The 21,787-nt window shown below is 41.4% G+C and overlaps 1 protein-coding gene across 2 annotated transcripts in view; it reads right to left on the bottom strand.

The window, feature by feature from the left end:
• The window catches only part of GALNT10 (polypeptide N-acetylgalactosaminyltransferase 10), a 222,595-nt gene that overhangs the window by 155,951 nt on the left and 44,857 nt on the right, over window positions 1-21,787 (bottom strand). The window contains exon 2 of one of the 2 annotated variants that reach the window (XM_032263773.1): window positions 4,669-4,735. The exons of the other annotated variant lie outside the window; for it this stretch is intronic. Within the exon in view, the coding sequence (XP_032119664.1) occupies window positions 4,669-4,734 (66 nt within the window). The 5' untranslated portion in view covers window position 4,735. The remainder of the gene's footprint in view (window positions 1-4,668; window positions 4,736-21,787) is intronic. 2 annotated transcript variants of the gene reach the window in all.

The raw sequence follows: 21,787 nt of genomic DNA, 5'->3' as shown, positions 1-21,787 counted from the left end.
AATGTAATTATGGACAGCTAAAACACCTCATCCATGAAGGACAAGGATTTGGATACTTTCAAATATGGGAAAGAGAATCAGAGGCACCCACCAAAGGGTGGGTCTTCTTTGCAAGTGTCGGGGGAGTGGTGAGAACTGTCTCTCTCTTTTATTTTCTGCTAAGGAATACATTTTTCTCAGGAGAAACAGTGCTTTGATCATGACATGACAGCCATTTAGGCCAAAGTGGCCCCTCCACACAATCAAAAAACAAACAAAAACTCTGCAAGTGTATTTCCCTCCACAAAGTCAATCTGTTTGTTTGTTTTCTCCTTTCATATTTCTTCCTTGGGTCTAGATTATAAATTCCTCACTGTTCTGAAAGAAAAGATATAGGACTGATGGGCAGAGATTGTGTTTTATGAATTTTATATTCCCTAGATTTAGCACAGTGACTGGTATACAAAAGGTGCTAAATACATGTTTGCTGATCAGTTATACTTCATGTTGTTGGTTAGATCTAACTTTGCTAATTTCAATATGGAAGAAAACCATTCTGTAGAACATTCTGAGTGCAGAGGCTTATATGTAAGAATTTTAACAATCAAAAGCCAAAACCAACACCTAGAGTCATGATTTTCAGTCAGCATTCCACAGAGACTTAGGGGCTCAACAGAAGTGACTCAGTGGTTGTTTTAGGGGAGGAGGTGGGGAGAGGCTGCTGGGCTGCTGCCCTGTCACATGCCTATTTCAATCAACAAAACTCACTTCTACCTGTTTTCTTTGCTACACTTTCACATAAAATATCCTTTGAAGAAATAGTTTCTGCAACTGGATTTTATCAATCTCAAAGTATCTCCCAAAAAGATACCTATTAATTGCAAAGAGAAACATGGTAACTTTATGCTGGAGAAACCTGGCAGACATCACCTTAACTAAGTGATCAAAGTTACATGACCTGTAACGAGACATTAGTACCATACCCTGATATTCACAGAGAAGGTAACATCTCACTTCTGTGTTATTTTTGCCTAAATGCGTCAAATTAATCATGAGAGAACATCAGATAAAGCCAAACTGGGGGACATTCTGCAAAACAACTGGCTACTGTTTTCGAAAGTGCCAAGGTCACAAAAAACAAAAGACTGAGGAAATGTCACAGACTGAAGGAAACTAAAGAGATTCAACAACTAAATGTAATGGGTTGAATGTGTTTTAAGAAAAAGAAAAAAAGATAACAATGGGAAAAATTGCTGATATTCAAATAAAATTGGTACATAAGTTAATATTGTTTCAATAATTTCATAGTCTAGATAATACAGATAATAGGTAACTATGCTTATGTAGGATGTTAACATTAGGGGAAGTTGGATAAAGGGCAAAAAGAATTATTTTTGCAAATCTAAAATTATTTCAAAATAAAAGTTTTTTTTTTTTTTAAAGTTTCTACAACTAAAAAAATGTTTAATCACCATTCACAAAAAACACAATTGGACTTTTGTTTGGATTGACCTTTAAATAAGGCAGACGCAGGCCTCAACGGGGACCAAAAGCAATTCAACCTCATGATCAAAGCCATGAGTTTCATGAATAGCCAGGCCATAATACCCTGCACCTGCCTGGAGGAAAAGACCAAAGAGCAGGAAATAAGAATCATTTACAGTGATGAACAGGCCGACCATTCTACACTAGTGTCAAGAAGCATAGAAAGCCCATATCTATAAAAGTGACAAGGGCCATGAGATAGAATCAGTGACCAGGCCAGTAGATGCTCCATTTATCTGTGATCAGAATCCCAAAGACTTCACCAATCTCTTCCCAGTGTGAGTCCTCTCTAGATAAGTCACACAGCCTTGAATTTATTTTACAGAAAAAGAACAGAACTCTTATCTTGCCAAGTCTACTGATTTAGGTATATGTGTGTGGATTTTAATGTTATTCATTTAGAAGGTTTGACTACCTGGTTTCCCCTGGCAATGCCCAATTATTCCCTAGCATAATGTAAGGACTAAGAAGTGATGGAGAACTGCTCAAGACAATATACACTGAATAAAAAAAAAAGCACTGTAGTTTGCAGACATAGCCTTTCAGTACATTCTGGGTCTACTTTTCCCTAAAGGCTCATGGATATGGAGAAAGGTATGGGAGAGAAGGGAAAGGTAGAATATTGATAGTAGCCTGAATCAATTCCAGCTTCATCACAAAAATCCCTAAGAATTTTGCATTCTATTTCATAACATACTCATGTTTATTTTTATAAAAAATCATAATCCTTCCTAACTCAGGTCTTGAGAAGAAATGCCGTATTTATTCTGTAGATTTTCACACCTGCTGACATATACCCTAACTTCTAGAAGCATGATGCAAAAAGACTCAGAAAATGTTAATTTATGTATTGTAACAGCATATTCCGGTAGTACAAAAAAGTGTTTTAAGAAAGATTTTTAAAAACAGATTTAAATCTTAACAGCACAAACATATCTGCAAAATCTACTCATCCAGAAAACCTCACTCCCTAATGATGTCAGATAAATGAAGCATTGCTTTACTAGGAAGCTATGTTAAGACCCTAGGAAATCTATATTGTACATATATTAGTCATGCATGGGAAAATAAAGCTCGCCCTTTCCTTTTCTATTATGAAAAGTTTGAGTACAGCAAATGTCCCAATGGTTTTTTTCTTTTTAAAAGAGAATATCTAAACTGCTGATAACAAATTACCTGTTTTCTGAAGTGGTATTAAAATTCTGTATTTGACCACTTTATTTGTCTTCGAAAGCAAGGAGCCTTGTTAAGGGTGTCATTTTGGTCCTTGGGGCTCTCAATAAACATTAAAATATCTGTTTTTAAATTAAAAAGCAGGTAATTGTGTGTCCAGCCTTCATCCCTACCTTTTCCTAGAACCCATACCCTAATGATGGAGAATGATAATTTTCCCAATTGTTAACCCAGGAGGTTTAGGGGAGATGGCGTCTGTCTCTGTTCCATAAGTGGAGACTTGACTCACATACCAAAGAGCACAGAATTCTCCTGACCACTATGACAGGCGTAGAGGTAACTGCATGGCTAAAAGACAGCACAGGAGGCTGGCCCAGTGACTCTTAACTGAAAGTATCAAGAAAGAGCCTTTTCTTGTCTGCTGAGGCTGCCAAGCTAGAGGAAGGAAGCCTAGAGCAGCTAGAGGTCTCTTATTGCCATGAGGGGGCAGCTTTTCTGAGGAGATAAACAGCACCAAACAGAGGTTACTAAAGACATCTAAGCCTCTGGATCCAGCCATGCCTGAAGGCAGCACATTCCCCATCTTTTCAGTTACAGAAGCAAATTAATTCCCTTTTCCACTTATAGCACTTTGAGATGAGTTTCTGTCACTTGCAACTGAGAGAAGTCTTTTAAAAATGTCTTTTAAAAATAGAAAACATAGGAAGGCAGAGATGAAGTGCGTTTTTCTAATCTCTGAAATTCAACTTGAAGATCCAGGGTCAGGCAGCTTTGGTCAAATAAAAGTATAGTCACAAGGACATGAAAATATGAAGGAGTAAAAGGCACACTGGCTTCAGTGTCAGCCAGCCAATTTCAAAATAGATTCTGCAACTGGCTAGATAAGTGGCTTTGTGCAATTGCTAAACCTGAGTCTCAATGTTTTTTTAATTTACTTTTTATTTTTTTGAGATGGGGTCTCACTATGATGCCCCAACAGGTCTCAAACTCCTGACATCAAGCAATCCTCCCACCTTGGCCTCCGAAAATGATGGGATTACAGGAATGAGTTACCCATAATGCCCAGCTGAGCCTCAGTTTCTACACCTCTAAAATAAGGGTGATAACTTCACTGGATTGGTATGAAAACCAAAGAGTTAATGGATGAAACAGCTAAGCACTGCTCAGTCAAAAGAATCCTTTCTTTCCTTTGCTGGGTACATGATAAAATGGGAGGAAATGGAGTATGCGTGCATTGTTTAGAGAACATCTGAATTTGGGGAGACATATGCTGATGCCTGTTTAGAAGCACTAACATCAAAAACATCGGCCGTTGACTCTGGAACAAGGGGGAAAATCAAACCATCTCACCCAAACACTGTGACACTGTTTGAAGAATATGTGAACCAAGCATTTGATTATAGCTTCATCACAAGCTCTCTCTCTCTCATGGAATTGCCTACTCCTAATATTTAAGAACACAATTGTATTCATCGTATGGACCTTCAGGGGAATTATCCAGTATTAGGTTTTTAAAAGCTGGCTCCTGTGACACACCTAGAAAACCCTACTCACTAGTGATACAAAATAATAAATGAATGAGTGAAATGAATGAAAACAGTTGAAACTGAATGAGAGAAATCAAACAATGAAAAAGAGTCTCAAACTGCAGGTCTAAGATCATCCACCTATAAGGGACCACACACAATATAATATATATATATATATATTTTAAATAGCCTATGTTTAAAAATCCACAAAGTTCTCTTAAGAAATCCAAATGTCCAGCTTCTTTCAAATAACCAGAAGACCTGGCAAGCCAAGCCCTGTGTCCCTGCATGACAGCAGTTGGCAGGAGCTAAGTTGGCAGAGATGCCCCTGGGGATGGTGGGCATGTTCTCCAACTCATCCACCTCCCAGCTTGTTAAATAGGCAGATGCCACTCATTCAAGAGGCATAGACAAAGCCCTGTAAGGAACTGTTTTTGTCTACCTTGAGAAGGAAGATCTGGGAGCTCAGGGAGCCATAACTAGACTTCTCCTCTGTCAGTCTTCCCATTCTAGAGAAGAAGTTACATAGTTAATTAAGAAAGTTATACTTCACTGGTAATGGATGCACAACTCTATGATATACTAAAAAACACGGAAATGTGAATCATATCTCAATACAGCTATTATTTAGAAGAAGAGAGGGAGGAAGGAAGGAAGGAAGGAAAAAGAAAAGAAGGAAGGTAGGCAGGCAGGCAGGCTTCCTGTAGGGTAAAGTTAGGTTTTGTGATACCAAGGCCTACCCTCAGTAACCTCCCAGTTCCCATTTTAGTGACCTTTGCCTACCTTGGGAGAAAAACTAGTTTCCAGCCAGCCATTGGCATGGGAAAGTAGAAGCCATACTAGACCTGGAGGCATGAAACCCTGCTTTGTCATTTTTTTTGCTCTGTGACCTTGTACAAATCAATGTGTCCCTCTGGGTCTCAGTGACCCTACTATAAAATAGGGAGTATAACCCTTGAGCTGCTTAGGTCAAGGAGTGTTGACCAACAGTAGAGATAATGTCTGTGAAAACATTCTTTTAACCTATAAAAGGTCCTATCAGGTGCAAAAAACACATGACCTCATGACACCACATCTCTGTCCTGTGTCTATGGCAGATGTAGTTAATCAATCACGACACTCCTTCTCATTATACCCAGCACTGCAATTGTTTATCCAAGAGCCATTTTCTCCTTTTGCCATGCCAGCAGGGCCCTGATTTTCACATAGGTACCAGATTTCCCTCACATAATTGAGGGATATATCCTGATGAGTCTGCACCAATCTTGGTGGTCCCATTTTCCTAATTATTAGGGATTAGTTCAAGGATAGAGCCAATTGAGGGAATCTGTTTGGAGTTAGAGACAGGGGTTAGGGAAAGGATTTTCTCACTAATTAGAAGGTAATAAAGAGACTGGGCATGGTGACTCGCACCTATATCCCGGCACTTTGGGAGGCTGAGGTGGGAAGATTGCTTGAACCCAGGGGTTGACCAACCTGGGCAACATAGTGAGACTTTGTCTCTAAAAACAACAACAACAATGCCCTTCTCTGCTTCTGGTAGAAGCTTCTACAGGAATCTTACATCTCTGAAGGAAAAACGCAGACGTGTAGAGGATTATAGCAAAGAAAGATGGAAAGGACCAAGTCCCTGATGACATTATTGAGCTGCTAAATTACCCAGCTCTGACGCTGCCCTGCCCTGAACTTCCTGTTGTTTTAATATATTCATTGCTCATTGCTCTTATTGTTTTGGTCATTTTGAATAGTTTTCTGTTACTTGCAGCCAAAAGTATGCTAATTTATATACCCGGCAAGCTGCAATGTGGCCTTAGATGCCTTCCTAATATAATGCTTCAGAAAGTCATTATCAATTGATCAGAATTACCAATTGGCAAAAAAGTATGCTTGCCTTCCTGGGGCTGTAGACTTTTTTCAAAGAGGTATTGCTGCTAGTAAAAAAAAATTCCTGATTTGATGTTATCCCTCTTTCAGGAATTCATTACTAATAAAAGTTACCTGAAGACAGAAACAAAACAAAACAAAAAACTTCTGTGGGAATTCTGAGACCAAAAGGACTGCAAAAAACAAAACATCTCTGAGGAAACATTTCTCTGCCAACAGGAATGATTCTTCAGTGTAATCTCAATATTTACGAGCATCTACTATATATATAAGAGGCACTGGAAGAATTAAAGGGATGAAGAATATGAGGCTGTAGAAACAACAAAGTTCTTCAGTATCTCTGAATCACCACAGAAATACACACAAAGCAAACAGATAGCAAAATCCACAAAACAACATACACAACCAAATTTACTAACAACGCATCCCTATAAACCCTATACAAGTGGGTGAGAGCAAACTACCACTAACCATGAGGCTTCCATGTTACTGGTACCTGTGTGGGAGGAAATAGGAGGCAATGGCAACAGTGGCTGCTGATCCTGAGGGCAAATCACAAAAACAGCCAACATTCTCTGGGGGAGCACCATGGGCTAAGGTAAGAACTGCAGTCAAAACTGGGAGGATTTCTGCCGAATGCAGTAATGGGTGAGTGTAGAAGGTCCACAGTGAGCAAGTCTGAAGGGGACGGGGCCACCTAGCACCTGTGAACTTTTAAAGCTGATCTTCTGGGCAGACCAAGACCTGCACTGAGGTAGACCTGCAAAGAGGGAAGCCCACACTGAGCAGGACAGGAACAATGGAGACAAAGGAAAGAGGAATTTCGGATAAAAGTAGTAGAGAGAAACAGAGCCAGGAAATTTAAGAAAGTAAGCCACCATGTTTTTTAACATTATACCAAAAAAAAAAAAAAAAAAGGCTTTATAAAGTTAGAAAAGCTTTCCTGAATCCCACCCTCTTCTGATAGTTCAATAAAACTAATTTCACCAAAAAATGGACAATGGAAAAGTATTGATGTCAAATCCCATGCTAAATTGTTATTTTTAAAATGAATATAAAGCAGAATATTCTCTGTAGACAATGAAAGCATGCCTGAAAGACATGATCACGAAACAGATCAAACTGCAACCTATGATTTCAAAATTAGTTAAAAGACATTAAGAAAATAGTCTAAGATATACAACATAAATTAAAACTTAAAATGAGGCAACAAACTCAGCAAAGAACTAGAAATAAAAGAATCATTTCACAAATGAAGACTACACCAGAGAAAATAAAACACTAAAAAAAAAAAAAAAAAAAAGTAAATGCCCCCAAATAAGTGAAAGGAGACAAAAATTTTAAGTCAAGAAGAAATGCAGAAAAAAAAGAGGTAAAGACTCAAGAGAAAGTGGCTCAAGAGAAATACTGAAGACAGGTAATAAAGATCTAACATACAGATAAGAGGAGTCCCTGAATAAGAAAACCAAAACAAGGTAATAAGAAAAAAATATGAAAAACTAAAATTCAACAAAAATTTCCTGAAATTTAAGGGAAAAGAAGATTTGAAAGCACAAACTGAATGAGCCCAGGACATAACTAAGAATATCAGACCAGAACAGCCAACACTAAGGCATCAATTTACTGAAAAAGAAGAAGGAAGGAATGAGGGAGGAAAGGAGAGAGTATCCTTTTAGATATCTAGAAAAAAAGGGCAAGGGACTTATAAAGGAAAAAAAAATAGATTATCATCAGACAGGGTAATAGTAGAAAACATCATAATGCCAGAAGAAACTAGAATAACGAGATACACAAGGGAAGAAAAAGTGAACCACAAATTTTATATCCAGCAAAATTGACTTTCAAGTATAAAGGGCAAAACTGTTACTCCCAAAATATCGTTCCCACTAGCACTCCATAAGGAGTCTACTAGAGGTAGAGCTTCAGGCAACCAAACTGATTGGAGAAACATCAACATATAGATTGACAGTGAACATTAACTGTATACTCACCTGTAGAAGTAAGTGGGAGTTAAGAGGGAGACAGTGGACAACTATAGAAACAATGGAGGAAATGGGAGAGCATATGCAAAAAATACTGTCTAGTGTTTTCCATACTCATATCAGTGATAGTATTAGTACTGCTATTCTGATATTGCTGTGTGTATAATATGGGTAAGACAAGAATTTAATTCTACTATCTCCTGTGTCCTTGAAAACCACAGTTCTTGCTGTAAAGAAAGGAGCCACAGACATATAATAGAGAAAAAAATCTATAGTCTTTAAAGTAAATATATAATTATGAACCCACAGGGTATTTTCTCTTTAAATTTAAATAAAATACAACTATAAAGATATTTATAATCGCCTCCCCCGTCCAATCTCATGGGAAGTAACAAGCCCAGTAGTAAATCCCCAATTTGTGGTCTTAAAATATCATTTCCCACTGAAAGAAACCAAGCAGCTACTTAGAGAAATGACAAATTCTGGTCTGGTGAAGGGAATGTGCCAGATGGATCTAGAATATCTTAATGTAATAGAGAGCAAGGCAGTCATCAAAGACTACCGAGGTCATGTCACAAGGACTTGGGGTCCAATTTGAAGAGACTCCCATTTAATAAATGAAAAAGAAATGACAGAGTACCATAAGATGTAATGTGCCTCCTGATGTAAAAACATGGCATCCCCTAATTCTTGCCAGAGGGGTCAATGCCAGTCTGACCAAGTCTCTGGATCCACTGCCAATTTGCATAAAGTATAGAAAACTGAGGAATATGTTAACTTGAACCACAAGAGTAAAATCAGCAAAATCCAGACTGTGGAAAGCCTGATAGGCCTGTGTTGTTCAACAGATAAATTGTAAGGAAAAGAAAGAAATGAAGGAGAAACCTATAGATTGAGACTTTGTTTTTATTTTTATTTTTTTGAGATGGAGTCTCACTCTGTCACCAGGTTGGAGTGCAATGGTGTGATCTCAGCTCACTGCAACCTCTGCCCCCACCCCTGCCCCCGAGTTCAAGTGATTCTCCTGCCTCAGCCTCCCGAGTAGCTAGAAATACAGGCACATGCCACCATACCCGGCTAAGTTTTGTATTTTTAGTAGAGACGGGGTTTTGCCATCTTGGTCAGGCTGGTCTTGAACTTCTGACCTGATGATCTACCCACCTCAGCCTCTCAAAGTGCTGAGATTACAGGAGTGAGCCACTGCACCCAGCCAGACTGAGACTTTAAAAACATCACACTTTAACACTTAAAAATGGATAAGATGGTAAATTTTGTGTTGTCTGTATTTACCACAATTAAAATTTTTTTAATAAAGAGGAATGGCTGAAAAAAAATTAAAATTAAAAAAAATCACACTTTAAAATGGATAAGGCTAAACTAATAGGGGTGCACAGTGATAAATCTATTTTTAAAATGAAAGGAAGGGACTGGTATAGAAATAAGGTTACTATTAAGAGTAAAGAGGGGGCTGTGATCAGATAGGGTAGAAGAAGGGGTTTCTGGACTGACTGGCAGTGTTCTACTTCTTGGCTGGTAGTGGCTGCAAAGAGGTTCACTTGATAACAATTCATTAAGCCTACAATTTTGTTTAGCTTTCTGTATCTTGTATTTTATTTTGCAATAAAAAGATAATCTAAAAAAAGATAAGGACAAGAGGGAGAAGAGAAAGTCTCTGTTTTTATCTCGGTCCCTTGACATGTTTGTGTTGAGAGACAGAGACCATAAACAGAGTACATACCAGAGATAGGGCACAGCCTGAGCAAAGCAAGAAGTAGGAAGGAGAAAGGAGACATGCAGCAAATTCTGGCAATATCGAGTATTCCTATTAGGCTGTGCAATGGCTATATGTGGAGAATATAGGAGAAAATAAAAATTAGGAAGTGAGGGCATACTGTAGAAGTTAAATTATGTCAGGACAAGATGTTTATAATCTTTGAGGCAGAAGAGAATGGGTAAATGTTTCTCAAAAAGGATTGACACCTAGATTGCGTGACTCCAATGGTTATTTCTCACTCCAACCCCTTCCTCCTTCCTAAATGAACTCTGATTTTGTCCAGTGATTCACCTTGCAGGTTTCTGTGTCTATTTGTAACGTCTGGATCTGCAGTAGTCATCTTGGGGCAATGAGAAACTTTAACCTGGGGAGTACATACTGAGTATGGCAGAGCAGAGAGGTGGCAAGAATATAAATCTTAGATTATGCTGCTGAGCCACTGAATGAATTAACCCCATAGTCACCCTTGTGCCAAGGTTCTTAATAAATGAAATAATAAATCTCCATATCATTTAAGTGAGCTGGGTCTTCCATCACTTTCAGCTAAAGCAGCCAAAATGATGCATGGGCTTTATGGAAAAATAATTTAAAAGAAATGAAGGGGAAACCTAGACACTCAGAAATAAGACTCCAAGAGATAAATAACAAAATTCCTTCAAACACTTCTCATGCCATCACTGGTCCAAAGAACTGACTTATCAGTTGCCCTGAACAATCTCCCAGTTCAACAGAAACACAAAGAGGGTTCCAGCAGCCAGCTTAAGTTTACCACTTAATCACACAAGTCTAGCTAGTGTCAAGCTCTTAAAGGAGTTGATCCCCAGGAACAGGGAGAAAAATGAAAAGGAAATAAAATTGAACAGTTGCCTACAGAGAACACCAGCTGTGCATGATTGATTTCCACGTAATCTCCATTTGTCTCCCTGGAATTTCTTCATCAGATTTCTGGCACAGGGTCAGAGGGAAGCCTGATGCTGCTCATGCCTAGAGCGTGGTCAAGAAAAACAACATTCCTTATATGCTCCTGTAGGCCAAGAAGGCCAAGATGGGTGATCTGTGGGGTAGTGAGAGAGAGAGGAGCTTTTCTGCCACTTAGGATAAACAGCAGCCCTGCAGGCTACTTGGTAGAAGTTTTGTCTCAAGCTGGTGAACTCCTGTGACCTGGGGAGTCTGTGCCTGTCTTGGGTATCTTCAATCTATCAACTGCTTGGGGCAGGTGTTCTGGCCCTGACAATAGTTGGTATGTAGGACTCCTCCATGGACCCATCTATCCTGAAACCCACAAAGGGAAACAAGTTATTAGAGGGGGTTTTGCCTTGGGCTTACTGGTGGTGGGCATAGGATTAAAGAAAGAGTAGAAGAGAATGAAAGGACAGGATGAATTGTACCCTGTTGTCATTTCAAAGTTCCACCCATTTTGCTTGATTTGTGCTGCTTGCCTTAGACTGAATGCCCTCTGGTATTAATATTGGTGTGTGCATTTGGCTACTTTGTCTCTGCCCACTGGAATGGAGCTCACATGCTCAAAAGGAACAGAAAGAGCACCTAGGACAGTGTGGTCTCCAGTCCGGCAGCATTAGTATCTCCTAGAAACTTACTGGAAATGAAAATTCTCAGGCTCCACACCAGGCCTACTGAATCACAACTTTGGGCTTGGTGGCCAGAAATCTGTGTTTAAACAAGTGCACGTGAAGACTAGACCAGGAACCTCATTACGTGAAAGGAAAAGGGGCAAGCCCAGGAACTTACAGTAACTTACCTAGGATCAGACAGCTGGAAAGTAGCAGAAACTAAACTAGAAGCTGGGTTTGACTCCCAATCATTCTCATGGCATCAGAAAAGGAAAGCAAACCTGCAAAGCTACTGTGAGCTATTTTAAAACCATTCTTAACCACTTCTAGCATCTCCATATACATTCCAGCAACTTAACTGGAGCCTAAAATGCTGCCATTCCTAATATAGGACCATAAGATTAGGTCAGCCTCTCCCCTTCCGACTTCTCTGTATGACCAGCATGAAAGCAAAGTGCCCTGATTCCCTCAGTAGCCTAAGCTAGAAACCCAAGGAATGGTGGGGCACAGCAGTTTAAAGCAGAAGCTCGGAGTCCCTGCTACATGACTCATTCACTGTGACCTGCACACAAGTTTGAACCTTTCTGAGCCAATCTCCTCAGCTGCAACATGGGTAAAGCAAGCTTACAGAGATAGTACCCCTGGTGAGGATAAGATGAGACCAGCCACGTCAGGTGCTTAGCATGCACAACAGTTGTCATTGCTAGCCCCAACATCACCTGTCCCTCACCTCCCCGTATCCAACTGGTGACCAAGTCGCGCTGACTCCACCTCTTGGACTCTTCTGTCCCCTCATGCTCGTCTTTGCATGCCCATCTTCACTGCCACCATTGTGGCTCTAGTTGTCATCTCATCCCCCTGCACTACCACACAAGTCTTCAACAGCTCTCCTGGCCTCCAGTGTCCCTTCCAGTCTGCTTTCCAGGCTGGCAGCCCAGTGAGCTTTCTAAAGTGCAAGGCTGTGCAGCTCATTCTGCTGCATGAGCTTCCAAAATCCCTGCAGTGGCACCCCATGGCCTTCAGGGTCAAATTCCAGCTCCTGGGAAGAACTCACAGGCCCCTGGTGATCGGCACCCCTAATCTCTAACATCTGGGTCCCCCCCGCAACTCCATGCTCTACACCTAAGTAGTTTTGAGACCACCAAAAATAGTGAACTTTTCATACTATGCTTCATTCTTTCTGCTGGGAATGTCCCAACCTCAATCTGCCTGGAAAACACACATTCATCTTTGAAGATGTACCCCAGCAGTGATACCTCCTTGAAACCTAGTTCCAGGTGGCAGTGGCTGCCCCTGCTTTTTGCCCTCTCTGGCTGCTGCCTTTGCTTCTCTCACAGCGCCTGTTCCACTTTACTGGGCTCATGTGTTTTCATATCTGCCACCCCTGCTGTTTGCTGGATTATCACTCAATCCTGGGTACTCCTTCAGCATAGAGAAAACACTCTAAACTTACTTATTAAATGGGTAAGGACTGAACGTCCCCAATCTCACCAGTCCTAGCTTTGCCCTCTGGGCTCACAGAACAAATTTGATCCAGCATTCCCCCAAAAAAGCCTTTCATATGTTGGAATCTCATCTCTCTTTCAAAGCAGGTTGAAATATTCTTTTTAAATTAAAAAAATTTTTTTTGTAGGGACAGATCTCACTATGTTGCCCAGGCTAGTCTTAAACACCTAGCCTCAAGCAATCCTCCCACCTGAGCCTCTGAAAGTGCTGGTATTACAGGCATGAGCCACCAGACCCAGCCTCCTGAAATAATTCTTAGTATTATACAAATGTGACTGTGGTTATGCAGGGAATAATGCAGGCCTCATGACTGCTATCTAACTATGTAATCCACCCCTTGCTAGGCGGTCACTCCATTCCCAGCAGTGGCAAAACTCCCGTTTAGGAAGAAAATGAACCTTCTCATCCCCTGCAGGTTGTGGAATGTGGCAACGAAAACTAAGTGCTTGCTGTCATTGTCTGAGCCCTGGGCTAAAGTCTTGGCTTCTGGTTCCTGGTACTGCTACTCACTCACTGAGTGATCTGGGCAAGCTTCCTCCCTGTCTGGGCCTCTTCTCTTCATCTATAAAACAAGGACTATGGCCAAGAAGCTCTCTAAGCACCCTTTAGAGCACTAACATCTCAAGAATTTAAATCCTTATTAAGCTTCTGGTGGCTGAAGAGACAGGGACCAATTTATAATATATGTCAAACAATGGCTTAGAGGAAGAATTCTGAGCTTTCAGACCAGCTCCCCTAGCAACTTCTTGAAATGCCTTTCGACAGCAATACTCCTTCCCTGAAAGATCTTTGCAAGAACACAATAATAACAACTTTCATCAAGGGCTTATTCTGTGACAGACCCTATTTCAGGAATTAACTGTATTAATTACTTTAATCCTCATGATGACCACATAAGAAAGAACTGTTATTGCTCCTCTTCCACAGATGAGAAAACTGAGACACAGAGTGGTTAAATAATTTGCTCAACGTCACACAGCTAACAAATGGCAGAACCAGGAGTCAAATCCAGGTAGTCTAATTCTGGACCATGCATTATTAACCACTATGTAATACAGCCACTTTTGGTTAAATTTCCCCCAAAAGGGAAAGTTGCTTATGTGCAAAGTACACCCAGGTACTCCTGGCAAGCAGTCGCAAGTTAAATAGCACTTAGATGGAAACAGGAAGAGTAAAATAATTTGTTCAACAAATACTGCATCTTTCTTCTGTCTGTTATAGGAACTGCAAATGCTCAAAAGTGGGTGGGAGTGGAAGGCAAACGAGTAGCTCCTGTTCCCAAGGGAGGATACGATAGTCCTATCAATGACAGTACCAGTGTACCAGGCACCCTGCTAAGCACATTCATTCCTTATTTGAGATAACTTGAGGCCCCATCTCTGAAAACATTTATAACGTGCATGCTGATGCTATTCCATTTTGCAGACAGAGAGAGGAGGCACAGAGATGTGAAGTAACCAGCCCAAGGTGGCACAGCTAGTAAGTGGCAGAGCTGGCATGTGAACCCAGATCTGTTTGTATTCCATGGTCTGTGCTTGTAACAAAACTGACTTACTAAACTCTTAGGAAAGTAATTCAAGGTTTGCAGAATCAAAAGACATGCCAAAATAGAACGACTAACAAAGCTGTAAGAGACCAGGGCTGAAAACAACAACTAGACAAGGTTGAAGCACTTTAAGGGGTGGAGGCTATTGTACATCAAGGAAACCAATCAAGAGGAAGAAGGACTTTTTTAAATGCATGGGTTACATCTGGGAATCTGGGTTGAGGGTAGGAGCTAGAATAACCTCAGATGCTTTAGGTAGACAAGGTCAGCCAGGCTGAGCCAGGACCATACTGTCACACAGAGGAGGGCTCTGGGTGCTTGGGCATAATCCCACAAGTGCCCAGAGTCACTGAGCTCTCAAGAGTGACAGGAGGGAAGCAGGGATTTAGGAGCTTTTGCCTGGCCACTGGGACCCTCTGCAGGAAGGGTTTATGCCTCATGGGTTCACAGTTATTAACCCCGGAATAGCTGCCTGGGCAGAGGCACCAAAGAATATTCAAAAAGCATCATATAGGAGAAGCAGGAAGAAGAAAAGTGCCCGAGGGACCCAACCGGTGGTGCAAAGGGCCCAGGCCCAGACCCAGACCAGCGATTCTCAAACCGTAACAGTCACCCTAGAACCGTGTAAAATGCAGCTTTCTGGGCTACCATCAGAAAAGTGCTGCCTCAGGAGGTCTAAAGTGGGGCAGAAAGCTGTGAGTATGACCTGTACCCTCCTTAAACAAGATGGCTATCCTGCAGAAAACCCTGGACCAACCCAAAAAAATAGCGATGTTATCATCAAAAGACTCATCGAATTAGACTGAGTGGAGTAGAATCTGATCATCGTTATTTTCTAATTGTGCAACTTTTGAGCAAGCCCCTTAAAAGTTTTCTAATCTGCAAAATGGAGATGCCTTGGCCTGCCCACTTCACAGAGCCAGACCAATCAGACAAGGACTGAAAATCTTTTGTGACTCTGAAGGACTGGGCACTGTGAGTTACTGTGGTGGTGATGGTGATGAAGAATAACAAGACTATTCCCAAACTCAGCCACTTCCAAGGCTTGCAGTGGTGAAAGTGTAGAAAATGTATTCAAAAGCTTATGATGGCTCCAATTCTAAGGATTTTTACTGAGGAAATAGCTGGACAAACAAGCCAATATGTGTTGAGGAGAATACCCACTGTGTGTTGTTTATAATAATGAAAAACTGGAAATAATGTAAATGCCCAACAACATAGAAATGGTTAAAGAAACTAGAGTTCATCTCCCAAAGAGGAATAATAGCTGGCATTTTAAAATGATGAGCCACAACTCTATTAACATAAAATAATTCCTACTCACAATATATTATGTAAAAAAGGCTTGGTTTTAATTTTTAGTTGACACAATAATTATACATATTTATGGAGTACAATGTGATGTTTTGATACATGTAAAAAAAAATCTTGTTAACACAAACCTCTCTATTATTTCCTTAACAACATATAAATTGCATGCTAAAAATGTGAACAGATATATACAATGCAACTCTGGTTATCTCTGGATGTTCCCAATTACTGGGACATTTCTTTTTGTTTGTGCTGATCTGCATTTTGTGAACTTTCTATAATGAGATTATGTTGCTGTTGTCCCCTGCCCCCCACCCCTCTCTGCCTCTTTCCACATTTCAGCGACTCTGAATTGGCTAATCCTGCAGCTCTGCCCCTCAGTTGGGGCCCAGAATTCTAAGGAACTGCCAAGCCCCAAACCCATACTCCTCAGGAATGGGCTGGGGTGGGGCCTCTCCAGAAGGCCTCATCTAACTGGCAATAGCACATTCTTCCCATAGACATTTCCAGAAAAACCCCAGTCAAAAGCGAGAATGACAGGAATCTGAAATAGACCATCTATCAGGCAGAACTCCATGGGGCTCCAAATCTCAGCAAGAATCCCCCTCAAAACAACACCTCCAGCCATTTACTGAGCATTTAAGCTCTATTCCTCACTGGAACGCTGTACTAAATGCATTCTGAACACTACCTTGTTTGATCTCAACAATTTTGCAAGGCAGGTATTTTTTCCTTCAAACTACAGATGAGGACACTTGAGGCTCTGCTATACCTTGCCCGGGTCACATAGCTAGGAAGCAGCTGAGAGGGCCTTAACCTCAAGTCTAACTCTGCTCTGCACCACAGTGAAATAGCACCTTCTCATTGGTTTTATGTACCTGGCCTTGAATCTCTCTCTCCTTATCCAAAAAACTGGACTCTTATCAACACTCTAGATTCCTAAATAAAATACTTTCAGCTACACTTGCATGATTTTCCCCAACTTCCCCAGCCACAAAATATAATTGTTGTTTTCAATCAACTAATGAGCATTTACTAGGGGTTGAGTACACATCCATCTTCTGTGTGCTAGGGAGTTTCATACTCTTAACCCAGGACACAGAAAACTATCAGAAATGATCCATGTCCTTAAGGATCTAAAGGTCTCAGCGTAGCTCTAAGACCAACAGACTGAGAAGTCCTGAAAATGGTATCCAGCTGACCCGTTACTGAGTACTCTAATCTGGGATTAGGACCTCACTAACACTTGCAGTCAGTGCTACTGTGTGTTGGGTCTACCGTATACTAAGCGCTTTAAGTATTTTCTCTCTTCCACTCTTTATCATAATCCTGGGACATAGGTTTTATTATCCTCCTTTTATAGGTGAGGACACTAGGGCTGAGAGAAGTTACAAGACTTGCCCAAGGGCACTCAGAAATAGGAATAGTCCTTGTAGTATCTACAATCAAATTTGAGGGTTATTATTGTGTCCATCTGTCACCCCACCAGATGGCAGGCCCATAAGGATAGTGATGTGTCCCTCACTAACCTAGTCCTGCACCTGATGTATGGTAAGTGTAACCCTGTGTATGCACGAATACATACTCTCATACACACACAGGCAACACTAAAAGGGAAACAAGCAAGGTAACTCAAAAGGAAGCCTCTGGAGTCAGGCAGATCTGAGTTTGAAAAGCAGCTCTGCCAAGTCCCAAATGTCTCTTCTTAAGCAATTCAGTCTTCTGAGAGCTCTGGTTTCTTTACCTGTTACACGGGGACACAAAAAAACTCACCCACTAAGGAAAAGGTGAGGAATCAACAAGAGTCATGGATATCAATCTCTGAGCAGAAGGTCTGGCATGTGGGAGCTGCTTATTAAAACACAGGTATCTATTACTGCAAGGCCGGAAACACAAGTGCCCAATTAATGGGACATCTGGAACTCAAGTTGCTCTCTTCCCTCAGCAGACTCTGAGCTGGTGGAGGGCAGGAATGGGCTGTTCACAACTGTAATCCGAGCACTAGCCAATAAATGCTGTTCAACAAATGGTTGATAATGGCAGAGGCCTTATACCAGCAGTCCTCCAATCTTTTTGGCACAGGGACTGGTTTTGTTGAACACAATTTTTCCAAGGATGAGGACAGAAGGTCTAGGGGTAGGGGAAGCACATTACATTTATCATTAGATTCTCAGGAAGAGTGCACAACCTAGATCCCTCGCATGCAGTTTCACCATAGGGTTCAGATCCTAGGAGAACCTAATGCCACAGCTGACCTGACAGGAGGCGGAGCTTAGCTTCACTAGCTTGCCCCACCGCTCACCTCCTGCTCTGCCCCAGGTTCCTGACAGGCAGTTAGTGGCCTGGGGGTTAGGGACCCCTGCCTTATACAGTCTTTTCTGCCCAGGGTAATGACTCTGAACTGTGCACAGAAGGAAGGGTAGGAATAAAAGAGGCAAAAGAACCTCCTTCAGCTGCAGCAGAGGGCTCCTAAGCCAGCCCCACTATAAATAAAGACAGTGCCTACCCTGCCGAGTTATAATGAGGCTGAACAAAAATATTCTAAGAAAGACTTGTATTCCCCAGAGACCAATAAGAAGAGGAAGGAAGATGTGAAGATACAGAAACAAAGTGGGCAGTGAGGCTGGGAAGGCGCTGAATGGTGAGTTAAAGAGAAGCATTAAGAGGGAAGGCTTTGGAGCTATACGATTAAGAGTTAAAGCTCAGCTCTGACACTGACCAGCCTTGAGATTGCCCCTCCCTGAGACTTGGCTTCCTCAGTTCTACAAGAAAATAACAGAGCCTTCCCCACAAGGCTGGTATGAATCAAATACAAGGTTTGCTGAACACTTGGTGCATAATAACAGCACAATAAATGGTAGTCATATTACGGAGGATATACTTTTTTCTAAAGGTAAAAGCTAACATCCTCAGACAATAACAGCCAAGAAGGAATTCAGCTTAGTGCAACTAAAATAAAAATAGGAGAGCTGAAACTGTTTCCTGAGGATGACTATTTATGAGGCCAATTTCACTTTCCCAGTGCTAATGAATCCCCCACGGCAGCCTCTGTGCAGCTCTGCGTCCAGAGAGCAGGGACTTGCCTTCCCTGGAGTTCTTCGAAGCACCACAGACACTTCCAGTGCTCAATCAGCGTTTAATAATCACAGCAATAATCCTAATAATGACCAGGGTAAAGTGCAGGGGGAGAAGAAGATGCAGGTGGGGAGAAATAACACTTAAACTATTTTGCTTCCTCCAGACAAACTTCTGCCTGAAATAGATTAATCCAATCTGCATATTAATGTGGATTACTAATTAATGACTAAAAAAATGCTTTCAACAGGGAAAGTGCTATGCAAATGCTTAAAAAATAATATCCAGGAGTCTCAGGATAACTATGGAAAGGAAATAAGCTAGGCTTTTGGGTTTTCTTTCTTTTTGAACATTTAAAACTTTATGGCTGAAGGAAATAGAGGGCATTAAGAAAATTCACTTAAAGCACAAAAACAGAAAACAGAAAAGCCTGGCGTGAGGCAACTTCCTTTCCATGCCTGTGGGAACTTCTCACTGCACTTCCCTAGAGTTGCTGTAACTGTTGCTACTTGTGTCTGTGTTGCCTTCTAGACCCCAAACGCCTCAAGGGCACAGGCCATGTCTTACGTGTCTCCACAACCCTAGGACCCAACACTGGGCTGGGTATGCAGGCAGCAGCCAATAGTGTTTAAAGAAATAAACAAATGGCCCCAAAAGTCTTCTCAAAAGAGAAGGCCAAGGGCAGCTTATAATGGCTTCCTTCAAAGAGTACAATATGAAAAGGAAGAAAACATGAGTCATGGTGTGGTGGAGAAATCTAGCAGGCACTATTTTCACCATGGGATCAAGGTCAACATGGACAGTGATAAGTCATGTTAATCGTAGGTACCCTGCTGTGATGCAATGAAAATGGCACTTTACCACTGTAATCTTGCTCCCAAACCTATTACCCCCATCTACACATCAGAAAAACATCAGACAAATCCTAACAGATTCTAAAAAATGCCTGACCAGGGCTTCTCGAAAACAAGGGAAGTCCGAGAAACTGTCCCAGCCAAGAGGAGCTTAAGATGACATAGCAACCTAACATAATGCAGTGTCCTGGAGGGATTTCCCAGTGGGAGAAACAAAGCTAGTGGGGATGGGATCTGTCCAAGGTCTCACAGAGATAGCCGAGTCGGGACTCGCATCCTCACCTCAGATTCCCCTGGTAGACAGATTCTCACAAGTGTGTGGATGCATTACAGTGGTGGAGATGGTATTATTTTTCACACACAATGAATATCTTGGATTTTTTTTTAAAAACCATAACTTAAACACAATTTCTTGTCTCCTCTCAAAACCCTCAACTTTTCTTAACCAAAAATCCCAAATAATTTCACAGTCAAGAGGCACGTCTCTGAAATCAAGAGATTCAATGGGCTGTAAAAATGGTCCTCAGAGCTCACCAAAATCAAACCCTCCAATTGAGCAGAGGAAAAATTGAGGCCCAAAGTGGGCAGCAATGTCCTGCCTGTTGCCAGTTCCATTTGTCAGTGCCACACTTAACTTATGCTTCCTTACTTGCAAGATCCCACTCTCTCTGCTACCTGGGACACAAGGAACCAGTTTAGAACCAAGGAGGAATTCCTAGCAAATCCTAGCTCTATCTTTGCCAATCTCATGGCTGTGAAGGACATCCATGTGGAAAACGGTTTTGGTATTTAGCTTTTTGCCCCAGACCCCTAGCCACTGCCAAGCAGAAAACCCAGGCCTGGCAGGCTAAGGCCAGAGCCACAAAGATAGTTTCCAACTGGGATGTGTGGAAAGGGCATAGTGCAGCCTGGCTGGCAGGCCACACCTCTCCTGTGTGGCCCCATCCATCAACCACTCTGGGGGGCTCGTTTTCCAGCTCGGCATAGGGTACGTTTTCTAAATGTGACCCCGTTTCTGTTATGAGAATCAAAGTGCTCCAACTGCAAGATCATAAATACTCAAAAGTGACAACTAATGGCAATGGCAGTTTGCAAAATGCCAAATGGCAGCGAGAAGTGGACACCATAAATCACATCTTGACTCCTCCAAGCGCACTGAGGTGTTTTGTGGGTTTTTAGTGATGAGATCTGCTTTCAAGTGGATTTACAGGGGCTCCCCATAAATTCAGGCAGAGCTTTTAAAAATACTTCTAACCGATGCTAAAAAGAAGACCAGAGGAACCTACAATCTAAGCCTAAAACAAGCTTATTAAAAATGTGTTTAATGTGTAATGACCAAATTATAGAAAGTGGCTCATATTTAAAGATAGATACATTTAGTGTGAATGTGGTAATAGTTATAACAGTAACAATGACAGCTAAGCTATATTGGGTCAGGCATGGAGCTGGGCGTTTTACATGGATTACCTCACGGAATTCCTCCAATAGTTCCATGTGGTAAGTACTACTACTGTCCTTATTTTGCACATGAGAAAATTCAGGTTCCAAGAGGTTAAGCCATTTGTTCAGGTGACACAGCTGGGGAGTGACAGATTGGAACTGTGAATACAAGGGATCTAACTTTAGAGCCCAGGTTTTGACTTCTTTTGCTAGTCTCCCAGTCTAAGCAGACCTACGATGGGGCACATGGAGAGCTCCCCAGACCTTAGTAAAACATCATTGTGCACAAGAGTGGTCTGGGGACAATGTAAATGTTAAGTTGTGGGAACCTGGCACAATGAACAAAAGGACAAACTTTTAGAAAATACAAAGGATCCCTATTATAAAAGTATCAACTTCTAGGTCTGGCTTTGCTTCCTCCTAAGTCTTTAGCCTCAGTTCGTTTATCAGTAAAATGAGGGCAATATGACTTCTTGTGATTAAGACAACTGGTGAGATTACATACGTGAATAGCTCTTTGAAAACCCCAAAGCACTATCCAACTTGTGTTATTAATGGAAATTGCTAGATAAAATTTTTTGAGTACTGACATTAATCCTCTCATACCTCCTTTACAGA

The sequence above is a fragment of the Sapajus apella genome, unplaced genomic scaffold (genome assembly GCF_009761245.1).
Source record: "Sapajus apella isolate SASKATOON/1434 unplaced genomic scaffold, GSC_monkey_1.0 scaffold138, whole genome shotgun sequence".
Taxonomy (NCBI): Eukaryota; Metazoa; Chordata; class Mammalia; order Primates; family Cebidae; genus Sapajus; species Sapajus apella.
Note: the sequence above shows the minus strand (reverse complement) of the source record. Positions and strands in the feature narration are given on the sequence as shown.